General features: G+C 46.3%; 2 protein-coding genes across 2 annotated transcripts in view; one reads left to right on the top strand and one right to left on the bottom strand.

Annotated features, from left to right (window-relative positions):
* The window catches only part of BCO2 (beta-carotene oxygenase 2), a 19,306-nt gene extending 9,162 nt beyond the window's left edge, over positions 1 to 10,144 (bottom strand). Inside the window, exons 1-3 of the mRNA XM_071576356.1 lie at positions 9,915 to 10,144; positions 3,896 to 4,100; positions 1,892 to 2,103 (exon numbers count right to left, since the gene is read on the bottom strand). Coding sequence (XP_071432457.1) covers positions 1,892 to 2,103; positions 3,896 to 4,100; positions 9,915 to 10,023 — 526 coding nt within the window. The 5' untranslated portion in view covers positions 10,024 to 10,144. The remainder of the gene's footprint in view (positions 1 to 1,891; positions 2,104 to 3,895; positions 4,101 to 9,914) is intronic.
* Positions 9,726 to 26,250, top strand: IL18 (interleukin 18). Its single transcript, XM_071576357.1, has 8 exons — positions 9,726 to 10,049; positions 10,126 to 10,252; positions 18,420 to 18,610; positions 22,492 to 22,565; positions 23,198 to 23,206; positions 23,704 to 23,841; positions 25,531 to 25,676; positions 25,787 to 26,250. Coding segments are annotated over exons 3-8 (621 nt in total). The 5' UTR covers positions 9,726 to 10,049; positions 10,126 to 10,252; positions 18,420 to 18,608; the 3' UTR covers positions 26,039 to 26,250.

The following is a 26,250-nucleotide window of genomic DNA, read 5'->3' as shown; positions in this document are numbered from 1 at the left end:
TTCCTTTCTCCCTTTTCTCAGTGTGGGGAGGAAGAAGAGGCTGACACTGACACATTTTGCCAGCTCACCCCAAGACAGATGGGAAGGCAGGCAGGGATGCTCTTTGTGTGGGACAGGGGATGCTGCTCCTTCCCTACTGCCATTCCTTTTAAAACCGAGGCAGGGAAGTGTCTTTTGAGAGCTACACACACACACACAGCTCTGAGGGGAGCTGGGACTCACTGCCAGGTGGCTGAAGAGCTGAGGGGAAAGCTGCTCCCCCAGCTGAGTACTGTGTGTGTGCTGAACACACAGCCCGAGGCTGGCAGAGGGAAAATCCAGAGGATCCTGCAGTGAGGAATTCCCTCCACAAGGGGTAAAGAGTCAAACTAGCAAAGGTGGGCAGGAACAACCTGCTGGAGCTGGGAAAGGAGCAGGGGGATGGAAATGGTTCTGCAGTGTATTGTGAGAGCTGGGGAGCCTCACTGGAGAGCAGATGGCACAGCAGGATGGGATCCACCTCCTCAGGGAACACAAGAAGCAGAAGATGGTCAGGCCATGAGCAACAACTTGCAAACTTCAGGTCTGTTCTGGTTTTTGTGGGAAGTCCTTTGCTTGTATTTAAGCCTCTTTCTCTCCTGACACACATAGAATGCCAGAGGTGATGGTGCTTCCACTGCTGTGCAATCCCACCTTCACCCTCCTCAAATAATCTCCTGCACCTTAGTCCAGGAAGGGAGGGATTAGCCCACTTACCCTACAGGCTTAGCCAGGCAAGGCGTTTTAAGGGCAGAGCTGTGCCCAGGTGGAACAGGAGGGTGTAATTCTCATTACCAGCACTGCACAGGATGTTCTTTGGGGGGAGATTTCTGCTGCAAACTTTGCAACAAACTGGAACAAGTGTCCTGAACTGGCACATCAAACTGGATGTGCCTCTCCAGGGCGAGCCTGACACCTTGAGTGTTGTGTTCAGTTCTGGGTCCCTCAGGTCAGGAAAGAGATTGAGGGGCTGGAGCGGGGCCAGAGAAGAGCAACGAGGCTGGAGAAGGGACTGGATGTGGCACTGAGTGTCCTCTGAAACACCTCCAGGGACAGAGAATCCAACAGGTCTTGATCCAACCCCACTGAGTCACCTCCAGGGACAGAGAATCCAACAGGTCTTGATCCAACCCCACTGAGTCACCTCCAGGGACAGAGAATCCAACAGGTCTTGATCCAACCCCACTGTGATCACCAGCCCAGGGCACTCCGTGCCCTGGGCTGGTGATCACAGTGGGATTGGATCAAGGGTTGGACTTGGTGATCTCAGAGATCTCTTCCAATCCAACTGAGAAGAGCAACGAGGCTGGAGAAGGGACTGGAGCACAAGTGCTGTGGGGAGAGGCTGAGGGAGCTGGGGGTGTTCAGCCTGGAGAAGAGGAGGCTCAGGGGAGACCTTATCACTCTCTACAACTCCCTGAAAGGATGTTGTAGCCAGGTGGGGATTGGTCTCTTCTCTCAGGCAACCAACAGTAGGACAAGAAGGGCTTAAGCTCTGCCAAGGAAGGTTTAGGCTGGATATCAGGAAGAAATTCTTTACAGAGAGAATAGTCAGGCATTGGAATGGGCTGCCCAGAGAGGGGGTGGATTCCCCATCCTTGGAGGTTTTTAAGGTGACACTGGACGTGGCACTGAGTGCCATGATCTGGTAATCAAAGTGGGGTTGGATCAGGGGTTGGACTTGATGATCTCAGAGGTCTCTTCCAACCCAACTGATTCTGTGATTCTATGAATTTGTTGCTGTTGTCCCAATGGGGCACATTCCAAGAAAACCCACAGGCTCAGAACAAACCACCCGAGCTCCTCACACCTCCCTCCACAACCAACCACAAGTTCCCCAAGAGAACATCCCATTTCTTCGAAACCCTCTCACGTGGCATCTCGAAGCGTGCCAGGAAGCGCCCGAAGAGGCTCTTGCAGGGGTCTGGCAGTGCCAAGGTGCCAAACTCGGAGAGCACAATGCGGTTTTGGTGCCTGTTGGTGAGGAAGGAGTCGCTGTGCAGGAATCTGCTCCGGTAGGACACGGTGCCCCCCTCCAGGTGGAACTGGTGCAGCAGGGCCATGCCATCAAACCAGTGGTTGTAGCTTCAGGGAGAAGGATAAAGGAGAGATAAAAAGAGATAAGGGAGAGATTTTTGAAAAGAGATAAAGAAAATAGGAAAGAGATCAAAAAGATAACAAAAAGATATGAAAAACGATATCAAAAATATAACAAAAGAGAACAAAAAGAGATAAAAAAGATAATAAAAAGATATCAAAAGATAACAAAAATATATCAAAAATATAACAAAAAGAGATTAAAAGATAACAAAAAGAGATCAAAATATAACAAAAAGATATCAAAATATAACAAAAAGAGATCAAAAAGATAACAAAAGAGATCAAAAAGATAACAAAAAGATATTAAAAAGATATCAAAAATATAACAAAAGAGAACAAAAAGAGATAAAAAAGATAATAAAAATATATCAAAAAGATAACAAAAAGAGAACAAAAATATAACAAAAAAGATCAAAAATATAACAAAAATATATCAAAAAGATAACAAAAAGAGATCAAAAATATAACAAAAAGAGAACAAAAAGATAACAGAGATCAAAAAGATAACAAAAAGAGATCAAAAATATAACAAAAAGAGAACAAAAATATAACAGAGATCAAAAAGATAACAAAAAGAGATCAAAAATATAACAAAAAGAGAACAAAAATATAACAAAAAGAGATCAAAAAGAGAAAAATAGAGGTGAGTAAGAGGTGAGTAAGAGGACAGAAGTTGGGCACTACATGATGTTGTGATCATCTGCACCCTCCTGCCTTTATGCTTTAGGTTTATTATTATCTGTGAAAGGCAGTGCCCAGGTCCCACCAGCCCTGAGCCAGGAGTAGCTTTGTTTTGGAAAACGTTTGAATGGAGTGAAGCAAAACAAGGGGATTTGCAGCTGTGGGACATGAAGTCTGGAAATATTATATGTCCATATATCTATATCTGTCTCTATATCTTTATCTATCTATACATCTGTCTATCATCTATCTATAGATATAGATCTATATACACATATAGATATAGATCTAGAGAGAGACAGAGACAGAGAGACAGAGAGAGACAGAGAGACAGAGACAGAGAGAGAGAAGTTTTGGGGAGAATAATCTGTCCTGGTAAACCAGTCACTGCACAGAGTCCTGCACAGGGAACAGAAATGGTGCTGCAATAATATAAATTATTATTGGAAGCCCAAGAAGGAGCCTTCAGCTCTCAGCTCCTGGCAGGGTGTTATTCTCTCCAAGACAAGAACTCTGTGAGACTCTCAGCAGAGCTGATGGTCTGTGTCTGGACACATGTTAAGATGCTCAGCTTTGCCCAGTTGCTGCCATCAGCTTTGCTGGGGGAAGAGCTTGGCTTGGCACTTCCTTGGAATGGCAGATCCCAAGCCAAAGGCAGGAGTTGCCTTGGGGAAATATTTTAATACATGACTTTTACAAGGAGGTGGATTTGGTTCTAAGGCAGCACACACAATTAGTGCAGCCAATTCCCCCCCTGCTGCCCTGCACTTCAGAGGGCTCAGGAGGGACTCCTGTCAGGGCAGAGGGTTGGAGGGTGCAGGGTTTGCTCCCCAGCCCAGCTGCTCATTCCCCAGTGTAGGAGCTGAGAGCTCTCCACCCTTAATGCCTCACCGTGCTCCTACTTGCACTGAGCCCACTGGCAGTTTCCAAATGAGGCAGCAACTGCTCTCCAAAGAATGACATAAGCATTTCCTCCTTCCTTCAAAACAAACTACAAGGTGCTCCAAGTAGTGGTGAGACGTTCTGGGAGGTCTCCTTTAGTTCAGGCAGAGCTCAGGCCAGAACCATTTGACAAACTCACTCAAAGGAGACTTACTTGTCTTTGCCAAACTCGAACTTGCCAGGACCATTCCTCAGGAGATTGCCATTGATCCATTTGGGAATATGCCCTTTGATCTTGGCTGGGATGGGCACAGGGGTCTCCTCCACGCTCTGCACTAAGGGGGAGATGCACTGCAAACCCCTGGCTCTGTGGCACAGGATTTGCTCTTTGGGTGGGCTGGGCAGGTCATTCTTTAAACCTGCAAGGAGAAGAAAAAGCTGGGAATTCAGATTTTCCATGGAATAAAGTGACAACTGCTAAAGGTTGAGTTTGGATGTCTAGAACAGCATTCAGCACTCTGCAAGCAGCCAGGGTGCAGTGGACACTCAGGGTGAAGCTGAGTCCCCACAATATCCCAAAATCCACAAAAAATCCAGTGGATTGATCTACTCTGCTGTAGATAATCCATCAGAGACACCAGTTCTACAGCCCAGAGGAGGTAATAAAATATAGGAGGATAGAAAAGATGACAACTTTTATTTTATTTGAAGAAACATCTATTTGTAATTTATTTTGTAAATAATTGAGAGGGAAAAAAAAAAAGAAAAAAAGAAAAATAATTGCAATCCCCCCCAAAATGGCAATCAGGAGGAACACAAATGACACTGAGCTGAAACACATTTACAGGACAGGACAAAAGAGATTTACCCATTTTATTTGGTAAGTAAATAAGCAATAGCAGAACGGGATCATTTCTGATGGAGCCTCTCGTTTGACTGCAATAACCCCCTGTCAGTGCCAGTTCCAGGACAAAAGCCCCAGGAAAGCATGAACTGATTGGAATGCTGGGACCCAGCAGTGATGTCAGTCATTGGCTCCAACAGCCTGGTTTGCAAAGCCTCATCAACACAGGGATTGCTGCACCAATCCATTTAGCTGAGGAGTGGATTTACCTGCCGCCTCCCCTGCCCATCCTGTGCCCTGCTCACCTGCCCAGGCTGTGCCCAGGGCTCTGCAGCTGCTCTGCTGCTCTGCCCAGACCACTGAGCACCCACCCAACCTCCAGCTGATGGCACTGAGGTCTAAGTGCAATCCTGACAAAAGGTGTGGCAAGCACAAACCCAAGCCCGAACAGGTCTGGTTCAGAAAACACCACACACTGACTGGATTCCAGGCTGTGCTGAGCTTGCCATGCCAACTAGTTCTGGTTTTACCAGGCACCTTCTCCACTGCTGCTTCCAGCCTGCATTCTTATCCTGGTGATTAAGGGGAGCTGCTGCACAGTTCAGCCCCAGCCTCTCAAGCCATTTGCTCACATCCACATCTTGCTTTTTCAGAGCATCTGCAAGAGAGCCAAGCTGCAGACAAGGGTTTTTCTAAGCTGGTTCCTTCAGAACAGCCCCCGCTGAGGAGGGTGTTTGGCACACAGGAGGGCAAACTGCAAGACTCCTTCCTTCTTCCCCAATTTGCCAATGCCCAAATCCTTCTTTACATCTCAAACATGGTAATGATAAAATTATTACAAGGTTTAATTAAGAGATTTTCAAAAGAGACAAGAAATAGGGAAACAGATTGAAAAAGAGATTTAAAAAGTCAGAGTTGAGCTACAGCAATAAATTCCATCCTGGACCATCCTCCCCCTCATGGAACTCAATTAAACTCTGATTAAATCCTTTATGAAGCACTCAATCTGACCCCAGCACTGGTGCCACGAGATTTCCTCATCCATACAGAAGGAGAAGATTTTCCTGTCCACATTCAGGGACTGCCACCAGCACTTGCAGAAAGGGACCTTTAGTTTGCTGAGCTGCCGTTTGCAAAGGTGCAAACCAGGCACTAAAAATGAGAGCAGCCCGAGCCTGAGGAGACTCTGCATCCAAGCAGGAGCAAAGACAGCAGGATGAGGAGGGCACTGCACCAAAACTTTCTGAAGATACACATAAAGGGGAATTTGGGAAAGACACTTCACAGGAGAGCCTGACCAGGAGTGGAAAAGACCTCCTAAGCCACCCCCTCCCACCTGCTGTGCCATAAATCCACATATATCAACTCTGCCTTAAAAACTACTCTGGCCCCTGGCACTTACTCCCTCTTCAGGTAACTGCTCGTTGTCCAGATGATCAGAAAAGGGCTTTCCATTTACAAAAGGGCTTTATCCATGGGACACTTTATCCCCCTTGTCCTTCTGGCAGTGCTGTTTATGTGGCTTTGGTAATTTTCCTCCTGTTTTGTTTACCACAGGTTTTATTTAGAGTGAAGAATGATATCACTTCCTAAGCTAAGTAAGCCAAGTTCTTTTTGTTTTCTTTGTCCTGTGATAACCATTCACGTGATCATCTCAGTAATCCTTCTTGAAATCTGATCTAGTTAGAATTCATCTACTTAGAATTCATTCCAAGACATCATGCACGAAATGCAGGGGAATGAACTACAGAAATCAGGAATATGGAAGTGAAAGCCTCGTCCTCCCAGGGCAGAGAGAGAGAAGCAGCACAGCAATAAAATGGCTCATTTTCCCTACCAGAAACCACCAGATGAGCTCCAGATCCTCAGAGAAATTCATGCAAAATGTAACAAACCATGAGACCCAGGTGAGTCCAAACAGGAGTTTTCAGAAACCTGACAAGTCACTGAGGGATCATTCAGAATAACCAGGCAGAAGAAAAGAAAACAAAACCTACACTTCTTCCTTATTAAACAAATAAATCTGAATAATAATCCTAAAAACCATTTCATTGCACCTACTCTGAATGCACTGAGCACATGGAGCACAAACACTTCTAATAATTTCCCAGAGCAACTGCAAAAAAAGGTATCACCTTCCAGTAAAAAGTCATAAATCATTATTGTAACACCCAACAAGCTAAGAGAAACCTCAACTCTACAAAAGATAAAAGAAAGACTTGTTTTTAATATGAATCAACCAACATGTGATTAAAATTATTTATTGCTTCCATTCTGGCCACGCTCCAGGATGGAAATCTTTAATACGCAATAAAAGCTCTGCAGTCCCAGAAGGGCTCACTGAACACACGAAGTGAAAACCAGCACAGGAGTACACCCTGCCCTCTCAGAAACCCCAGCTCTTGGCTATGGTTCCCACCCCACCTCAAAGCATTTATAAAAATAAAGTTAAAAACTAAAAACCAGCACAGGAGTACACCCTGCCCTCTCAGAAACCTTTATCTCAATTATAGTTCCCACTTCTTCCTCAAAGCATTTATAAAAATAAGGTTAAAAACTAAAAACCAGCACAACAGTTCAACCTGCCCTCTCAGAAACTCCAGTTCTTGACTATGGTTCCCACCCCACCTCAAAGCATTTATAAAAATAAGGTTAAAAACTAAAAACCAGCACAACAGTTCAACCTGCCCTCTCAGAAACTCCATTTCTTGACTGTGGTTTCCACTCCACCTCAAACATTTAAAAATAAAAACTAAACCCCAGCACAGTATTACACCCTGCCCTCTCAGAAACCCAATTTCTCAACTAGAGTGTCCACCCCACCTCAAGCATTTATAAAAATAAGCTTTAAAACTAAAAACCAGCACGATAGCACAATCTGCCCTCTCAGAAACCCAATTTCTCAACTATAATATTCACCTCAAGCATTTAAAAATAAGCTTTAAAACTAAAAACCAGCACAATAGCACAATCTGCCCTCTCAGAAACCCAATTTCTCAACTAGAGTGACCACCCCACCTCAAGCATTGAAAAATAAGCTTAAAGCTGAGCAGCCTTTGGCTCATCAGAGCAGAGACAGTGACAAATACAGAGCTGTAATTTCCCCCCAGTTTCTAAACATTGTAAGCAATTAGTGCAGGGTTCTCTCAGCCTGGCAGAGTGTTCAGGTGCTGTTTCTGCTCAGTGTGCCACGATTTCACTGCCTGTCCCAAACTGCCATGCTGGGAATTGCTTATTTTTATCCAGAAATGATGGGATGAAGGCCAAGGCTCTGGAAAAAGTGTCTCTAGACAAGAAGGCACCCCAGCTGCTTTGTAGCCATGGTCAGATGTTAAACTGCACTCAGACACTAAACTGTACTCAGATATTAACTGTACTCAGACACTAAACTGTACTCAGACACTAAACTGTACTCAGGTATTAAACTGTACTCAGACACTAAACTGTACTCATATTAAACTGTACTCAGGTATTAAACTGCACTCAGGTATTAAACTGTACTCAGACACTAAACTGTACTCAGGTACTAAACTGTACTCAGATATTAAACTGTACTCAGACACTAAACTGTACTCAGACACTAAACTGTACTCAGGTACTAAACTGTACTCAGATATTAAACTGTACTCAGACACTAAACTGTACTCAGGTACTAAACTGTACTCAGATATTAAACTGTACTCAGACACTAAACTGTACTCATATTAAACTGTACTCAGGTATTAAACTGCACTCAGGTATTAAACTGTACTCAGACACTAAACTGTACTCAGACACTAAACTGTACTCAGATATTAAACTGTACTCAGGTATTAAACTGTACTCAGACACTAAACTGTACTCATATTAAACTGCACTCAGGTATTAAACTGTACTCAGACACTAAACTGTACTCAGATATTAAACTGTACTCAGATATTAAACTGTACTCAGACACTAAACTGTACTCAGGTAGAGTGGGTGAGTCAGAAAGTCTTTACTGGGGCATGGAGGAAACACAGACGCCATTTGCTCCCTGTGGAATTGGAATCACGTTGGAGGCAGCAAATCCACCTGGATTTTAACCTACAGGTTCAACCCCAAGGCACAGGGACCCACCAGCACTTTTGTGCCCACAGTCCCACTGCTCGACCCTTCCAACTCTGTGGTTCTGTGCTTTGAGGGCAGAGGGGGGGAAATAGAAAGCTCAGGGTATTCCTCCAACAGGGAGAGGGAAGCAAAAAGTTTCTTTTCCCTGAGAATGATTCCCACAGAGAACAATCCCCTGGCACAAGCTGCATTATTACACTCCCTACGAACACAGACTGGCACAACAGGGCAAGGAAAACAGTTTTCTTTGTTCACCCAGCCCCGAGTGAAGCTGCTGGAGCTGTGGATTTGTGCCTTCCACACTCCAAGCCCTTGGTCCCACTGGAGGTGCTGCACTTGCCTGGTGGGTGCCGGGAGGTCCCGGGGTTGGGCTCCTTGTTCCATCTCCCTGGTTGGTTTCCCATGGGCTCAGCCACCCACTTCTGCCTCGCTACCAGCCAGGGAAGCAAAGAAGAACAAAAAGAAGTGACAGAAAACACAGGGGGGAAAGAAATGGAGGAAAGGGGCAGAGAAAGGCTCGTCCAAGGGAGGGAAGGGAGAAAGGCGACGCTCTTGCATGTAAATTATCTGCTGACTTCCTAAAGGCACCAATAGAAATGGATCCTACACTTTGGGGAGTTCTGGTGGCACAACGAGGCAGGTTTGAGAGCTTTTCTGAGCTTTGGGTACCCCAAGAACAATCCTTTGAGGTTCAAGGGCAGGAAAACACCATCACCATCAAAATGCAGAAATTCTGGTGAATTAAGGCACGATCTTTATGGGTTCCTATTTTGTGAAAACAGGTCTCAGACTGAATAATAAATAAACAAACAAACAAAACAAAACAAACTGACCAAAAAACCCCAACAAAACAAAACAACCTCCCCCGAACCAGTAACAAAGGAAACCAAACAAAACGACTCAAACGGTGCAATGATGACACAAATTGCCGAGTTGGGTTGAGATGAAAGATCTCTTGGGGTAGTTTCTGGCTTGCACAGCTCAGATCGAAGCTGCAGCGATGGCTCTGCTCCAAAAGAGCCTCTCTCAGCCCACTGGGAGCTGCTGCCATGCACAGGGAATCTGCTTTTCCAGCTCCGAACCACCCGCGCCGGCTCTAATCCCTGCCCCTCCGTTTATCTACTCAATAAATAACAGAGAATTTCTAGCGTCTGACGGGCGCTTCGGGTCGCTCCGTTCCGAATTCCTGATCGATGGAAATTCTCTACCGACCTGTGCCAGCAGCAGCAGCAGCAGCAGCAGCCGCCACCCTCCTTCCAACAGGGTGGCATAGAAGGCTTTGGTTGTTTATGCATTTTACCTGGAATCAGTTGCATCAAACAGCAGAGGAAATACTGCAAATGCGCGAGCAGGAGGCTGACGGCGGGCAAAAGGATTTGGGGCAGCATTTTCCGCTGGGAAGAAGGCATCGATGGGCTCGGAGGTGGTCAAGCAGGTAGCGGTGCCAGGGCAGTGGGCAGGAGCGGGGATGGGGCGGCAGATGAGCGCTGCCTGACATCATCCTTTCACAGTAAGAGCCTGCCGGGGAGGATTCCTCGCTCCAGCCCCTGCCCCAGCTCCGCTCCGCGGCTCCACGGACCGGGTCCTGCCGCCAGCCCTGGATGCTCCCCAGCCCCGACCGCGCCGCACCTGGCCCAGGTGAGCCCGAACCGCCGGGACCCGCCCGATCGCCGCGACCTGGAGACGGGCAGGAGAGGGGGAAGAGGGGATGGTCTGAGCACCGAGGCAGCCGCGCTTTGGGGCAGTTCCTTCACGATTTGTCGGCTCGTTTGCCGTTCAAAAATGCCTTGGCTTTGTCTGGAAAGCGGAGCGGGCGCTCCGCACCTCGGCGGATCCCGGGGAAATGGGAATGGGAATGGGAATGAGAATAGGATTGAGAATTGGAATGGGAATGGGAATTAGCCCCACCCGATGCACTGGGAATGGGAATAAGAATGAGAATTAGCCCCATCCGATGCGCTGGGAATGGGAATGGGAATGAGCCCACCCGACCCGGCCGGGAAGGAGCGGGCTCGGGCTGCGCTGCCCGCCCCGAGCTGAGCCGGACCCGGACAGAGCCTGCCCAGGCGCTGCGATGAACCAACTCTTTGTGCCAGGGCATAAAGAAGCTCCTCAAAGCTGCGCTGTGCCCTGAGAGGGCAGCACGCACAGCGCTCCAGGGACCCCCAGACAGACTAATACTCATCCTAAATCTGCTGCTGCAATTTAAGCTGATTTCTTCCTGCCCTTTCTGCAAAACCCAGGGAACACCTGGCACAGCCCAGGGCTCTGTCCCGTCTCTGACCGTGCCCTCCCCGAGTTGTGCCTTCTCTAAACAAGCCCAACTGCTCCAACCTTTCCTCACGTATCGCATTTTCTTCACTTTTTGTTGTTTTTGCTTCCCACTCTGCCCACTTTCTTTTCAGTAAGACCAAATTACCAGAGAGTGAAGGAGAACAACTTGTCCCATACCAAACACATCTCAGCTGGGTCACCACCCAGTAACACCAAACAAACTCTTAATTATTGTTCTGGTTTGTAAGAAACAGATCTGATACCCCTGGTCCTTTTTTAATTTTATCTCCATTTCAGCTCGACCCTTCATCTTACTGAGATTACAATGAATTTTCCATGATTTCTCCTAGTTTGAAAAATTAACTGTGTTCTCTAATATCCTAAATCGTTCAGGATAATGTGGAATAAGGAAGGCTGGAAGCAAATCCCTGCAGGATAAGCTGATCTATCAGAAAAAAAATCAATGACTTTTTAAGCAGCCCCTGCTTCCTGATTGCTCTTATTTTATATAATATCATACAGGATATTATATAAAATATATTATCCTGACCATGACCTCACATGCAGCTGTACCCACCACTCATTTTCCATGTTAAGCCACCTATTCTGATAAAGGATTTTTTTTTTAGATTTACTGTTCCCAAGTCATAGTTAAGAAGTTTCCTTCAGGATGGGAGTGACACTGATTGGACTGTGAGTCTTTGGCTTCTTTTCTTCTGGCTGTTCCCCTGACGATGCAAAACACTCACTCTGTTCTTGCCCGGGGCCACCTCCATCTTCAGGGTTTCAAAGCCAATTCAAAGATTAAGATTTTATGATAAGAAGAACTGAATTCTGATTAGTTCTAGACAGATTGTCACAAGCCTTAAACACATCTCTGATCCACTCAGTTGGGTTTTTCCTGTTCTCACCCACATTCCTCCTCCTGTGCTAACAGGCAGTTTCTTTTTAAGTCAGCACAGTCAGCCTTTCCTCAGGGAAGAATTCTGGTTGCTGACTCTCTAAACTCTCTTTGCAATATCTGTTAATTCCCATTTTTACCTTTTAAACAGAAGAGGAACTGAGGTTTAAATCACACTTTCCAGCCTGTGGAGATATTCACAGCAAGCTCAGGAGTGTGAAAGACCCAGTGCCCAAATCCCCTGGACTTCAAGAGGGTCAGAACTTTGTCTGAGATGTTCCCAGATTTTCCAAAAATCCATTTATATTGGGTTCCTGATCTGTCATCTTAGACGTGCTACTTAATTCACAGGCACTGCAGCTTAAACAAGGAGGGGAGAAGCTTAAAGAAAACGTAGTTACCAGCTGAGCTTGGCTGAGCAGATTTGGCAGCTTTAAAGCCAATTAATTTTCTGTCCAAACCTCCTTGAGTGGAAGTGGAAAGCGGATGGTGGTGGGATGGGAGCCAGAGGGAGGATGTGGAGCTGCTCCTCAGGGACAGCAGGAACAGCTTTCAGGGTTGCATCACAAGGAGGGAGCAAACCTGCTTTGTTCCTCCCAATAAGCACCAAAATAAATGAGGCAGTGGGTGCAGAAGCACCATCAGCAAAGAGAGTTTAGAGAGTCAGCAACCAGAATTCTTCCCTGAGGAAAGGCTGACTGTGTTGACTTAAAAAGAAACTGCCTGTTAGCACAGGAGGAGGAATGTGGGTCAGAACAGAAAAAGCCCAACTGAGTGGATCAGAGATGTGTTTAAGGCTTGTGACAATCTGAATTCAGTTTTTCTGATCATAAAATCTTAATCTTTGAATTGGCTTTGAAACCCTGAAGATGGAGGTGCCCTGGGCAAGAACAGAGTGAGTGTTTTGCATCGTCAGGGGAACAGCCAGAGGAAAAGAAGCCAAAGACAAACAGGAGAACACCAAAGTTTTATTTTCTAATGATTTAGAAGAAAAACTGTGTCATGAGGACTCCCATATATTTAGATATTGAGTGGAACACTGAAGGGCAGCCAACAGAAACATGCTCTGTATTGTTTATCCAGCACAGTAATTATGGAAAGCTCCCTTTAAACAGGGAGAGATCAGTGTATTGTTAATGTATTTTAAATGAAATATTATTTAACTTCAAAAAAGGAGACACTGGTTTATTTTCAGTGGATATTTTAAACTTTCTGCACTTACCATTCTAAGCTGAAACTACATAAAACTACCTATTTAATTCATTTTAATTGGTTTATTTTATATATAAATTCCTGTAGCAAAATCAGAAGTTTTGTTGCTCTCAGCCATTTAAAAAGTTTAATAAGCATAACCACACTGTTGATATGCTCACCTGGCCATAATTCCTGAATTTACTTCCAATATCTCCTCCAATTCTCCTAATTACTTCTTATATCCCCTATTATTAAATTATGACATGGAATGACAACCAATTTTATCAGAAATCGCTGCAGAAAAACAAAAATCAGAGAGTTGTGCCTTGGATTCAGCAGCACTTGAATGTCAGACTAAGCAGTTCTTCATTATGGAGTTTCACTAATTTTACTGGATTTTACAAAGTTTTTTAAATAGATCAAATTGCTGCAACTTGTTCCCCTGAGGGAGGAAATTTATAATAAAACTGTTAGATCACATAATTTAAGTTCTGTTCCTAAGTAATACTTGGATATATTGGTGACATAAAATAAAATAAATCTATATAATCTAAAAGGGCTGCATAATTTCCTCAAACACAAACAGCTAAAATGGAGGTAACAGCCAAATATTATCAGTAATGAAACTTGTGGCATTTTTCTTCAATAACTAACTGTGGGTAACTCTCTAAATTCAGCCACTTGAGAGTTGTCAATTTAAAACTCTGGGGTTTGTCATCACTATATATGTATGAGTGGAGATGTTACAAACACAATATTCTAGAAAATTTCACTTCCTACATCTGCTTCTCTTTTCCTCCCACATTTTTTCTGTTTAAACAGCATCACCACGAGTGACTCCAAGGTGAGGAGGAGGAAAGAGGAGAGTGGGAAATATGCTGCAGACCCCTGGCAAGGCTTGTGAAGGTCTTTAGATGCTAAAGATGCAGATAGGCACCTTATGGGATTGTCCAAAATTCCTAAGCATGTAAGATGCTTACACCCTGCTTAGGCACTCTGAAAATCCTGCTAAGGACATCTCTGCCTCTCTGAGTGTCTAAACCTCACCCTGCATGCCCAGTTCCTCTCCTGGCTGGTTTAAATGGTGTCACTTTGACACGTGGCACCTTTGCTTGGGAGTTTTAGATAATGAAAGGGGTATAATTATTAAGTCTGGAGGGATTTAATTACTACACAGCTCTGGGGTAAAGCTGTAAATATATTTTATCTTATTCTTCTCTTCCTTGCATAAGCCTCATGATTTGTACAAATGATCCTCTGTACATTCCAGGTTTCATCTTGTTTAACAGAGTTGAATGACAAGAAAGAAAAAGGGCTCCAAAGAAATCCATGAGCATCCTTAAATAAAATGAATGTACAGCAAACAGCCAGATAACAAAATAAAAGAATGATTTATTGACATCACAGCAAAGTTGGATGATGTGCTTTAATGTTTATGTCAAGGTGGCTTTGGAAGTCTCTACAAGTATTAAATGCATTTTCAAATTAAGACTTTATACATTTTATCCTTAGTAGAACTCTCCTATTTCTAAGCTGATCTCTTCAAACCATTTGTATCCTGCAACAAAACTGAAATAAGATTGGAAATACATTCCAGAAAGATTTTAGCACTCAAACATTTCCTAAAGTAGCAAGGAAATAACTAGAAACTAAAACAAGACCAGAAAATCGTTAATATTAAATAATCTGAGCTCCTTCTCCATTTCCACAGCAAAATTCTGGGTTGAACAGAACAGTTTCTGTGTTCAATGGGTTCACAAGTAAAGCCTTAACGTTTGAAAACCTTGGACTCACAGGGTTCAAAGCAGATACTTAGAACTGTTTTTACTAACTCCACATTGTTATTTAAAGAATAAGTTGCTGAAAGTTTCCTGAACTTGAAATATTTACCTAAGAAACAGACACCAAAACACTCACCACGGTTTGTTTCAACACACAGAAAGTACCAAGTCTGGCTTGTTGAACAAACCCCACTTATCCTTGCAGAGAGTTTGCAAGGACAGTGAACCTCTGCTTCAGATTCTCCTTTTTCTTTATTAATTGGTTTTCTATGTCCTTTGCTTCTTCCAAGATTCCATCCAGTTCTTGGACATACGACGCGTCCATCGCTGCTCTCTCACTTGAGGGAAAAAAGCTGGAGTTAAAATCAATACTAATGCCATTCATTTCTCCCTTCCTAAAGCTGCTGTTTTTCCTTTTCTTAAAAACATCCATCAGCACTCAGTTTCTGATCAAATTAATTCTGTGTTATAACGGAAAACAGCATTTTAGTTCCCAAATCTGTGTTTTCAGAGCTAGTTCCTCTAAACTCCATCCACCCACAGAAGTCAGAAAAGCTCTGTACAAACAGCACAAAGTTAACTTGCCTTATAATGTTGGCATATTTTGATAATAAGTTCATAATTTCTTGGCTCATCTCTGGTAAAAGGGGGAAAAAAAAGCAATTTTATTTAAACATCTGAAAGGATCTCAACATAAATTGGGTAATGGCATAAACTCGACATTAATTGGGCAATGACATAAACTCAACATAAATAGGGCAATGACATAACATTAATTGGGCAATGACATAAACTTAACATTAATTGGGTAATGACATAACATTAATTGGGTAATGATATAACATTAATTGGGCAATGACATAACATTAACTGGGCAATGACATAAACTCGACATTAATTGGGCAATGACATAAACTTAACATTAATTGGGTAATGATATAACATTAATTGGGTAATGACATAACATTAATTGGGCAATGACATACTCACTTTTTGAGTCTATTCAATCCATCACTCACCATTTAAGACCTTTTCCAGGGGTTCAGTGTTGCAAAGGGACTGAGAGTCCTCAGAATGAGCCAAATCTGTTTTGTCAAGGGAGGACAACTGAGGGTTTTCTGAGGTTTCATTCTGACAACAGAGCACAGGAAAAAAATGCAGCTCGTGGGACTTGAAATGAGCTTAACACAAACAGAGTTTAACTCAGGAAAGAAGAGGTTTAATAAGACCTTGAGACTGATTTTAGGGAAAATACAGGTGGTGTTGGCTTAGGGCATCATGGGCAGGCACAGCATCCCAGGGAGCACATCCCAGATGGAGATCTCTGAATATATACATGTATTTATATATATATTGTATTTTTGTGTGTATATATATACATATCTCTGAGTAAAAGCCAGTGTATTCAGCAGCTCCCTCCCTGGATGCTCTGGCAGGGTCTAGGGGCATCCCCAGCTTGAGGGTGGAAAATGTGCTGTTTCTTTGTGCAAATCCTGGAAGTGTCCCCAGAGAGCCCTGCAGAGCTCTGTGCCCCTCTGTGTGCCAGGGGTGCCACAGGACATGGCACAGGGGTGTGTGTCACCCCTGGGGTGCCACAGGACATGGCACGGGGCCCATGTCACCCCTGAGGTGCCACAGGACATGGCACGAGGTCTGTGTCACCCCTGGGGTGCCACAGGACATGGCACAGGGGTGTGTGTCACCCCTGGGGTGCCACAGGACATGGCACGGGGCCCATGTCACCCCTGAGGTGCCACAGGACATGGCACGAGGTCTGTGTCACCCCTGGGGTGCCACAGGACATAGCACAGGGGTGTGTGTCACCCCTGAGGTGCCACAGGACATGGCACGAGGTCTGTGTCACCCCTAGGGATCCATGTCACCACTGGGGGCCTGCAGGACATGGAATGGGATCCGTCACCCCTGGGGTGCCACAGGTCATGGCACAGGGTCTGTGTCACCCATGGGGTCTATGTCACCCCTGGGGATCCTGCAGGACATGGCACGGGGTCTGTGTCATCCCTGGGGATCCATGTCACCCCTGGGGATCCATGTCATCCCTGGGGATCCATGTCACCCCTGGGGAATCCATGTCACCCCTGGGGATCCATGTCACCCCTGGGGAATCCATGTCACCCCTGGGGATCCATGTCATCCCTGGGGATCCATGTCACCCCTGGGGATCCATGTCACCCCTGGGGTGCCACAGGACATGACACAAGGCCCATGTCACCCCTGCAGTCCTGCAGGCCATGGCACAGGGTCTGTGTCACCCCCCGGGATCCATGTCACCCCCTGGGGCCGTGTCCCTCCGGGTGCCACAGGCCGTGTCCCCCCTCAGCGCTCACCTCCATCCTCCCCCGTTTGCTCGTCTCGTGGTCGCCTCTGGGCGCCTCCCCGGCCATGTCCGCCCTAGGGCCGGGGATGTGTCTGTGTTTGTGTCTGTGTGTCTGCGTGTCTGGGTCTGTCCCTGGCTCTGGCTCTGGCTCTGGCTCTGGCTTTGGCCCTGGCTCTGTGTCTGTGTCTGTGCCGAGCTCGCCGCGCCCGACCCGGCCCGGCCTGAGGGGCCGCCACGGCCCGGGCTGCCCGCGGCCCCTTCCCGGGGGCTGTCCCGGCTGTCCCCGGCCCTTATCCCACGGGATTTATCCCGGCCTGCCCGCGGTCCCTTCCCGGGGGCTGTCCCGGCTGTCCCCGGCCCGTATCCCACGGGGTTTATCCCGGCCTGCCCGCGGTCCCTTCCCGGGGGCTGTCCCGGCTGTCCCCGGCCCGTATCCCACGGGGTTTATCCCGGGCTGGCCCCGGTTCATCCCACGGGACTTGTCCCCTCCCGGCGTCTCCCGCTCAGCGGGACCCCCCGGCGGTGCCTTCCCTTCCAGTCGGGGCCCAGGAAGGGGCGAGAGGGGACGGGGACAGGGACAGGGGATAAGGACGGGGACAAAGGGCAGGGGACAAGGGACAAGGGACAGAGACAAGGGACAGGAGACAGGGGACAGAGACAAGGGACAGGGGACAAGGGACAGGGGATAAGGGGAAGCGGACAAGGACAGGGAACAAGGGACAGACAAGGGACAAGGGACAGGGACAGGGGACAGAGACAAGGGACAGGGGACAAAGGACAGAGACAAGGGGCAGGGGCCAAGGACAGGGGACAAGGAAAAAGGGACAAGGGACAGGGGACAGAGACAAGGGGACAAGGGACAGAGAAAGGGACAGGGCACAAGGGACAGGGGACAGAGACAAGGGACAGGGGACAAGGGACAGGGCACAGAGGCAGAGACAAGGGACAGGGGACAGAGACAAGGCAGAGGGCACAGGGAAAAAGGACAGGGACAGGGGATAAGGGACAGGGGATAAGGGACAGGGCCATCCCACCTGCAGTCACCGCACATGGAGCTGTCCCCGCACAATATGCCGCTCTCATTCCCTGTCCTGCCCCGGTCCCGACCGAGCTCCCTGTCCCGACAGCCCCGACACCCACACGGACCGTCCATCGGGGCGGATCCGCCTCCAAACACGAGCCGCAGATCAGTAAAAACGAGAGATTAGTCAGTAAATGAGAGACAGCACAACATGGAAACAGCCGAGACCGGGTTTGTTCTTCTCCGGAGGATGAAGAATAAGTTTGTGTTTTCTTTGGGCTGTTTCACTTCTGTAGGTAAAAATGGGACTCGGTTTCACCCAGACGTGGCTGAGTTTGCCAAGAGGAAGGAAAAAAGACACCACAATCCAGGAGAGAACTTTGCAGTTTTCAAGCAAAAACATTCAACATGACATCAAGTTAATACTTCCCTAAATCGTGGCTTTGTCAGCTACTGTGAGAGAAATCATTCAAGAATTTGAGGTTATGTGAGTGAAGGAAATTTTGTCTCTGGTTTGTTTCATGGGGGGTTTTTTTGTTTGGTTGATTTTTTTTTTTTAACATCTTTAATTTTTGCTTTTAAGAGGAGAAAGGATCTTAATCTCACAAATGTTATCTGATTAGGCTCTGAAATGAAATGCCAGTACAAGAAATTAAACTGCTGAAAGAATGAGAACTAAATACTTCCCCAAAGCAGTAACAATATCCATTATGCTGACACAACCCACTTCACTTATTCTCAAACATTTTATAGATATTTTTGTTATTAACAATACTATCTAAAGATTAAGAAACACGTATGGCAGATGATGCTGGGAAATTGTTCTTAAGGTGTTTACTTAATTGGGTTACCATTAGTAGGTTAGAATATATACATGAATATAGAATAATATAGAATAATATGGAATATACACATGAAATAGAATAAATTAAACATCTGAATTTTCTTTACCACTCTCAGTACCTCATGGATGTGAATAGTCTATGGAGAAACCTCTAAATATATCAAAGGTTGGACTTGATGATCTCGGAGGTCTTTTCCAACCCAATCCATTCTATGATTCTGTGGATGTGGCACTGAGTGAGGGTTGGACTGGGTGATCTTGGAGGTCTTTTCCAACCCAATCCATTCCATGATTCTGTGATTTCTTGCCATGAAATGGATCACTATTTCATCACTACACGATGTTTGGCACTGCAGTAACAGAAGCGTCGCTAAACACTCGCAGCCCCAAAGGCAGCCCGGGATGGAGGGACCGCGGGGGTATCTCAGGATGCTGCTCAGCTCCCAGGGATGCGGGCAGCATTCCTAGGCTTGTTCTGCCCGCCTTTCCCGCAGGGGCAGCGCGATGTTTACGGGCAGCGCTGCAGAAGGGGAAGCGCGGCTGGGGCGGGGGGTACCTGTTTCCAAACCCCGGCTGGACCTCCGCACGCCCCGGCTGGAACCGCCGCCCGCTGACACCAATCAAGGGAGCGCCCGGAGCCTCCTCCGTAACCCCAGATTTGCATACGCGGTGTCGGGCGGGGAGGGGAAGTGCAGACGTCGGCAAATCTCCTGGGAAAGCGCCGCATCTCCCGCGCCGCTATAAATCCCCAGCCCGGTCCCGCTCGGGCATCCCCCGCGGCCGGCGGGGCTGACCCCGGGTGCCCTCGGTGCTCCCCGCCTTCCGTCCGTCCGTCCGGCTGTCTGTCCGTCCGTCCGTCTCTGTATCCGTCTGTCTGTCCGGCTCGCCGAGGAACCAGGAAGGACCCCCAGGCTCTGCTCCCTCCCGCATCCCGCTGCTCCACGCGGTGAGTCACTCTGCGCCACCTCCAACAGACACCCGAAAACTTTCCTTTTTCTTCGCAGTTCCTTTCAAGCCCGCTCTGTTAAAGATCTGCCTTTGCACTGCGTCAGGGTTGCACTTGAGGATGCTGGGGGTCTTTTCCAACCCCAATGATTCCATGATTCCGTGATTCTGCAATTCTGTGAGTCTGTGATTCTGCAATTCTGTGACTCTGTAATTGTGTGATTCTATGATTTTGTGATTCTATAATTCTGTGATTGTGTAATTCTATGATTCTGTGATTCTATGATTTTGTAATTCTGTGATTCTGTGATTCGGATTCCATGATTCTGTAATTCTGTGATTCTATAAGTCTGTGACTCTGTAATTCTGTGATTTTGTAATTCTATAATTCTGTGATTCTGTAATTCTGTGATTCTATGGCTCTGTAATTCTGTGATTCTATGATTCTATAATTCTGTAATTCTGTGATTCTATGATTCCATAATTCTGTAATTCTGTGATTCTATAATTCTGTGATTGTGTAATTCTATGATTCTGTGATTCTATAATTCTGTGATTCTATGATTCTATAATTCTGTGATTCTGTGATTCTATGACTCAAATTCTGTGATTCTATGATTCTCTGAGTCTATAATTCTGTGATTCTATGATTCTGTGCTTCTCTGATTCAATGATGAAGGGAAGAGGCACATTTCTGGTGCTTTGCTCATTAAACCGAGTTGCCACCACGTCCTTACACCCTCTGTCAGCGAGCCCTGCCTGTGCCTTCCCTTCTGCTTCAGAAGCCCAGAGTGGTCCTTGGTGAACTTCCCGAGGCTGAGGCTTGCAGGGTCTGGGGTTGTGCTCTCGTTTCCAAGGCCTGGGAGTGCATCTTTGCAGACAAAGATGTGCTGCTCTGCTGTGAACGTCAGTGCCTCTTCTGCACGGGCCACAGGACGAGAAAAAAAATACTCTCAAAAACATATTTTGAAGTGCTTTACGAAGGGACAAGGAAATTCCCCACCCCAGTCCCAATGGCTGGTGGGTGTGTGTATTTACTCAGTTGACACTCCTCAGTTGTTCTGTATAGTGAGTCTTTTTGGAGCGCTGAGAAAGCTTTGGAAAGATGCCGAATATTCAGATTGCACAACGGAATCCCAGTGCAAGAGCCGGATCCTCCCTTTGGCCTGGTTTTAACACACTGATTTAGTGCAGGGGATAGAACAATGCTAAAACCAATGTGGGGGAAAGTATCTGGTGCAGGGAGGTTTGCAGGCAGCAGATTGAGAGGCAGGTTGAGATGGAGAGAGCTCGGTGGGTAGCCCAGGACAAGAGGCTGTGAATTGTCAACCAATGGGTAGCCCAGGAGAAGAGGCTGTGAATTGTCAACCAATGGGTAGCTCAGGACAAGAGGCTGTGAATTGTCAACCCATGGGTAGCCCAGGACAAGAGGCTGTGAATTGTCAACCCATGGGTAGCCCAGGAGAAGAGGCTGTGAATTGTCAACCCATGGGTAGCCCAGGAGAAGAGGCTGTGAATTGTCAACCCATGGGTAGCCTGGGACAAGAGGCTGTGAATTGTCAGCCAATGGGTAGCCCAGGACAAGAGGCTGTGAATTGTCAACCAACGGGTAGCCCAGGACAAGAGGCTGTGAATTGTCAACCCATGGGTAGCCTGGGACAAGAGGCTGTGAATTGTCAGCCAATGGGTAGCCCAGGACAAGAGACTGTGAATTGTCAGCCAATGGGTAGCCCAGGACAAGAGGCTGTGAATTGTCAACCCTTTGATTGACAACGAGCACAAAGAAGGTGGTGACAAACAAGGGTGTTTCTCAATTAGCCCTGAAGTGTGTAGGAGAAGGGTGGAACCTCTCGGGTGCAGAGGTTGACTGGTATTCAATGATTAGTTCAGATTTTGTTGTATTTTGCTGGGAGTTTTTTTATAAAATAGTCGTTTTAATTCCTAAGAGAAATCTCTTTTCTTCTCCCCTCTTCTCTGTGTCACTCTTGCAAGAGAATAGCTGTGAAATCCAGATAGAATCATAGAATCATAGAATGGATTGGGTTGGAAAAGACCTCCGAGATCATCAAGTCCAACCCTTGGTCCAACTCCAGTCCCTTTACCAGATCATGGCACTCAGTGCCACGGCCAAGCTCAGCTGAAAAACCTCCAGGGATGGGGAATCCACCCCCTCTCTGGGCAGCCCATTCCAATGCCTGAGCACTCTCTCTGCAAAGAATTAAATTTCCAACTTCAGTTTCCCCTGGCAGAGCTTGAGCCCATCGTGCCCCCTTGTCCTATTGCTGAGTGCCTGGGAGAAGAGACCAACCCCCACCTGGCTATAACTTCCCTTCAGAATTCAAGCTGACATAAAACACCATAAGCAGGTCACTGATGCAAAAAAGATGCCATCAAACTACACAATTCCAGCTCCAGGTGCCACAGATGGAGACCCTTCAGGGGCGCTCAGAAAGGGAACCAAGGTTGGGTATTTTGGAAGTTCAGTCTTTCCCAGGGGAAGTCTGTGTGGGTTTAACTTTTCTCCCTTTACAGAGTAAGAATTGTGCTTCACTCTGAACCCTCTCCCTGTTCCTTGGCAGGCTGAAGATGAGCACTGAGGAGATCCTGGTGCGCACAGTCAAACTGGGGAAAAACTTCTGCCTCTATTTTGTCGGTAATTGCTACCTGGAAGAGCATTTAATAACATTTGCTGTTTGAATACTGATTTAATGTAATTCCTTAGTCTGATTTCACCCCATTTTCCCATAAGCTTCAGTTTTAAGTTTCTTTAGCCAAGTATCTGAGTCAGTGTTTCTGGCTTCATACAACAGTCCTGTAAAGGACACTCACCAGAGTTCCAGTGCTGTGGAGTGGACTCAGAGTAAGGGAATTATTTCCAATTTTATGGAATAAAGTTAATTAGAGAACAATTTGTTCTTCAGAAGCAATTTTGGTTCTCGTCCTTTTGCTCACTCAGAATAAAGGTTCTGATTAAAATAAAATTTTGCAGGCAATTATTCCTGAGTTCCAGCCTTAAAGAGACCTGTTCACCCTTAAACAACCCCACAACATTTTGCATGCCCCTGGTTTGGTGGTGACTGCAGTTTTCAGATGACTGATGGTTTCATCATTATGTGGGGTTTTGTTTGGCCCACAAATGCACTCAGAGTCAGCAGGACTGGGGAGTGCTCTGGGAGTGTGTGGGTGGCTCCAGCCTTGCCTGGGTAGAGTGATCTCTTTTGTGGGGGCAGAGACTGATGCTGTTTTTCCTTTCCTTTTTTTCTGCATGGCTCACTTGGAACCAAGATGACGATGGTAAGCTGAAAGCTCATCATTTAGAACTTCATTATCAGTTTCACATGGACTAACTCGCTCATCTTTACTAACCCTCTGTGTGCCTTAAAGGACAAGTTCCAAACTTGGCTACAGCAAGACAAAGAGCTGCAGCTCCCCTGCTCCTTCTGAAGCTCAGGTTGCTTTAATTCCTCCCAAGCTGCAGGGCAGTGGCTCCCCTGACAGCAGCACCTTTTCATGCAATTCTAATTGCTGGGAGAAGACAGAGCTGTTGCTTCTGAGCTCTCAGTAGCAGGCACAGCAGCTTCTCTTGCTCATCTACAGAAATTGCTGTGTTCTGGGAAATCCTGGGTTACCACAAGCCAGAGGTGGGAAGAATGACGTGGCCTCCTTTTGTTTGAGACTGTCATTCTAAGAACTCAGAATGTCCTTAATGACAAGAAGAAGCTGGCAGTGAGCTATCAGGAGCTGCGGAGATCCAGCTGGAATCCTAAGAACTCTTGTTATTATTTCTGCAGAGCTGGAGTGTGATGCCCTCTGTAAGGAGAAGACTCTGCACCGATTCCTGCGAAACGTGAACAGCCAATTGTTGGTGGTGAGACCAGACCTAAACCTGGCAGCGTTTGAGGATGTGACAGATCAGGAGATGAGATGTGGTACCTTCTCACACACAAACTATGAGCACTGCACTGCTCCTTTATTCCAGATGGCTTTGTGGTACCTTCTCACACACAAACTGTGAGCAGTTTGTAACCTGAGCTTGGCCGTGGCACTGAGTGCCATGATCTGGTAAAGGGACTGGAGTTGAACCAAGGGTTGGACTTGATGATCTTGGAGGGCTTTTCCAACCCAATCCATTCCATGATCCTGTGATTCTGTGAATGTGGCACTGAGTGAGAATCCACCATGTCTTGACCCAACCCCACTGTGATCACCCCGTGCCCTGGGCTGGTGATCACAGTGGGGTTGGATCAAGGGTTGGACTTGATGATCTCAGAAGTCTCTTCCAACCCAACTGAGAAGAGCAACAAGGCTGGAGAAGGGACTGGAGCACAAGTGCTGTGGGGAGAGGCTGAGGGAGCTGGGGGTGTTCAGCCTGGAGAAGAGGAGGCTCAGAGGTGACCTCAGCACTGTCTGGAACCCCCTGAAGGGAAGTTGTGGCCAGGTGGGGGTTGGTCTCTTCTCCCAGGCACTCAGCAATAGGACAAGGGGGCACGATGGGCTCAAGCTCTGCCAGGGGAAATTGAAGTTGGAGAGCAGAAAGAAATTCTTTGCAGAGAGAGTGCTCAGGGATTGGAATGGGCTGCCCAGAGAGGGGGTGGATTCCCCATCCCTGGAGGGTTTTCAGCTGAGCTTGGCCGTGGCACTGAGTGCCATGATCTGGTAAAGGGACTGGAGTTGGACCAAGGGTTGGACTTGATGATCTCGGAGGTCTTTTCCAACCCAATCCATTCTATGATTCTGTCATTCTATGGATGTGGCACTGAGTGAGAATCCACCACATCTTGATCCAACCCCACTGTGATCATCAGCACTGAGTGCCCTGGGCTGGTGATCACAGTGGCATTGGATCAAGGGTTGGACTTGATGATCTCAGAGGTCTTTTCCAACCCAATCCATTCTGTGATTCTTTATTCTAGATGGCTTTGTTCTTTCAGTCACTGACTCTAAATGATGAGAGTAAGGACTTAAACTTTGTTTGTAAGAAAAGAAGAGTTAAGAGAGATGAAATTTTGTGCCTTGTCCATTGGTGAAGGTGAGATTCCTGGATTAGACCAAGCCTGCAGGATGTCACAAGCAGAAAAAGAGTTAAAGAATTAAAGAGTGAAAGAGTTTTGGTTGCCTCTGATCACACCATTCTAAATTTCCCCCCCCCCTTTTTTTTTCTCCATGTTGGATTACAAAAGATCATTTTAAAATTTAAACAATTTATTAGCACTAAAAGCTCTTTGTTGTAGCAGTAGTAGTTTATATACTTACAGTTTTGGCTCTGATTTTTTGGAGTGCTCCATCAGTTCATTCAGAATGGTATTTGTTGCACATATTTATTTATGTATACAGACATAATCTGATTTACAGATGACTATTTACAATCCAAAGTCACATGAAAGGGTCTGACATCCCACCCACACTGAGTGGGAACTTCACCTGCTTTACTGCAAACTGGTTATTGCAGAAAGTCAGAAAGGTGCAACCAGCAGCCATAAAACTCAATTCCTGGCTCTTTAATCAGGAAAACCACCCAGGGAAGGCAGCCAGCAGTTGGCAGTGGAGTGGTAAGACAGGGCAAAGTTGTTGCAGCTCTCGCCTGAGCACTCTGTTAATGACAGACTGTTGTTCTGCAGGCCAAGGGATGCACTTCACCATCCACTGCTACAAAACCACCACCCCCTCAGCAGGGATGCCCGTGGCCTTCAGTGTCCGGGTAGAGGATAAAAGTTACTACATGTGCTGTGAGAAGGAATGTGGGGAGATGCTGGTTCGATTCAGGGTGAGTGTGTCTGTGTGAGAAGGGACAAACAGCAACCCAAACCTGGGAGAGCTGAGCAGAACTGCCCAGGCCTTCAGCTGGGACTGACACCTTCCCTCTTTCTTCCTCAGGAAGGAGAAGTTCCCAAGGAAATGCCTGGAGAAAGCAACATAATCTTTTTCAAAAGGACGTTTACATCTTGTTGCTCTGGAGCATTCAAGTTTGAGTACTCACTGGAAGAAGGAATGTTCTTGGCCTTTGAGCAGGAAGGCTACTTGAGGAAATTAATTCTAAAGAAACTGTCCAGAAAAGATGAAGTGGATGAAACCATGAAGATAACTTTATCCAAACTCAGTCAGAGTGAAGGTCTCAAGTTATCATGACAGACTTCAACAGTTTTGAAGTATATTTTCACTTTTTGTAAAAGAAACTTCAGTCTTTATCCAAAACAAGCCAGTTTTATGTTTTAACTACCATAATTCAGTACTTAAACCAGAAATAAACACTTAAAAAACCCAAATGCAAATTGTTGGCAAAAAGAAGCAGAAGGATGTTTTCTAGTCAAGTAGAAGGAAATTACACAATGAGGAAATAA

The sequence above is a fragment of the Pithys albifrons genome, chromosome 23 (assembly GCF_047495875.1).
Source record: "Pithys albifrons albifrons isolate INPA30051 chromosome 23, PitAlb_v1, whole genome shotgun sequence".
In the NCBI taxonomy this organism is placed as follows: domain Eukaryota; kingdom Metazoa; phylum Chordata; class Aves; order Passeriformes; family Thamnophilidae; genus Pithys; species Pithys albifrons.
This window is presented reverse-complemented; position numbering and strand designations above follow the sequence as displayed.

Bases quoted from the DNA above. Each gene is read 5' to 3' on its own strand.
- IL18 (XM_071576357.1), top strand. The intron at 23,842-25,530 runs GTACCTTCTCAC...GTTGTTCTGCAG, and splicing joins AGATCAGGAGATGAGATGTG to GCCAAGGGATGCACTTCACC. The intron at 25,677-25,786 runs GTGAGTGTGTCT...TTTCTTCCTCAG, and splicing joins AGATGCTGGTTCGATTCAGG to GAAGGAGAAGTTCCCAAGGA.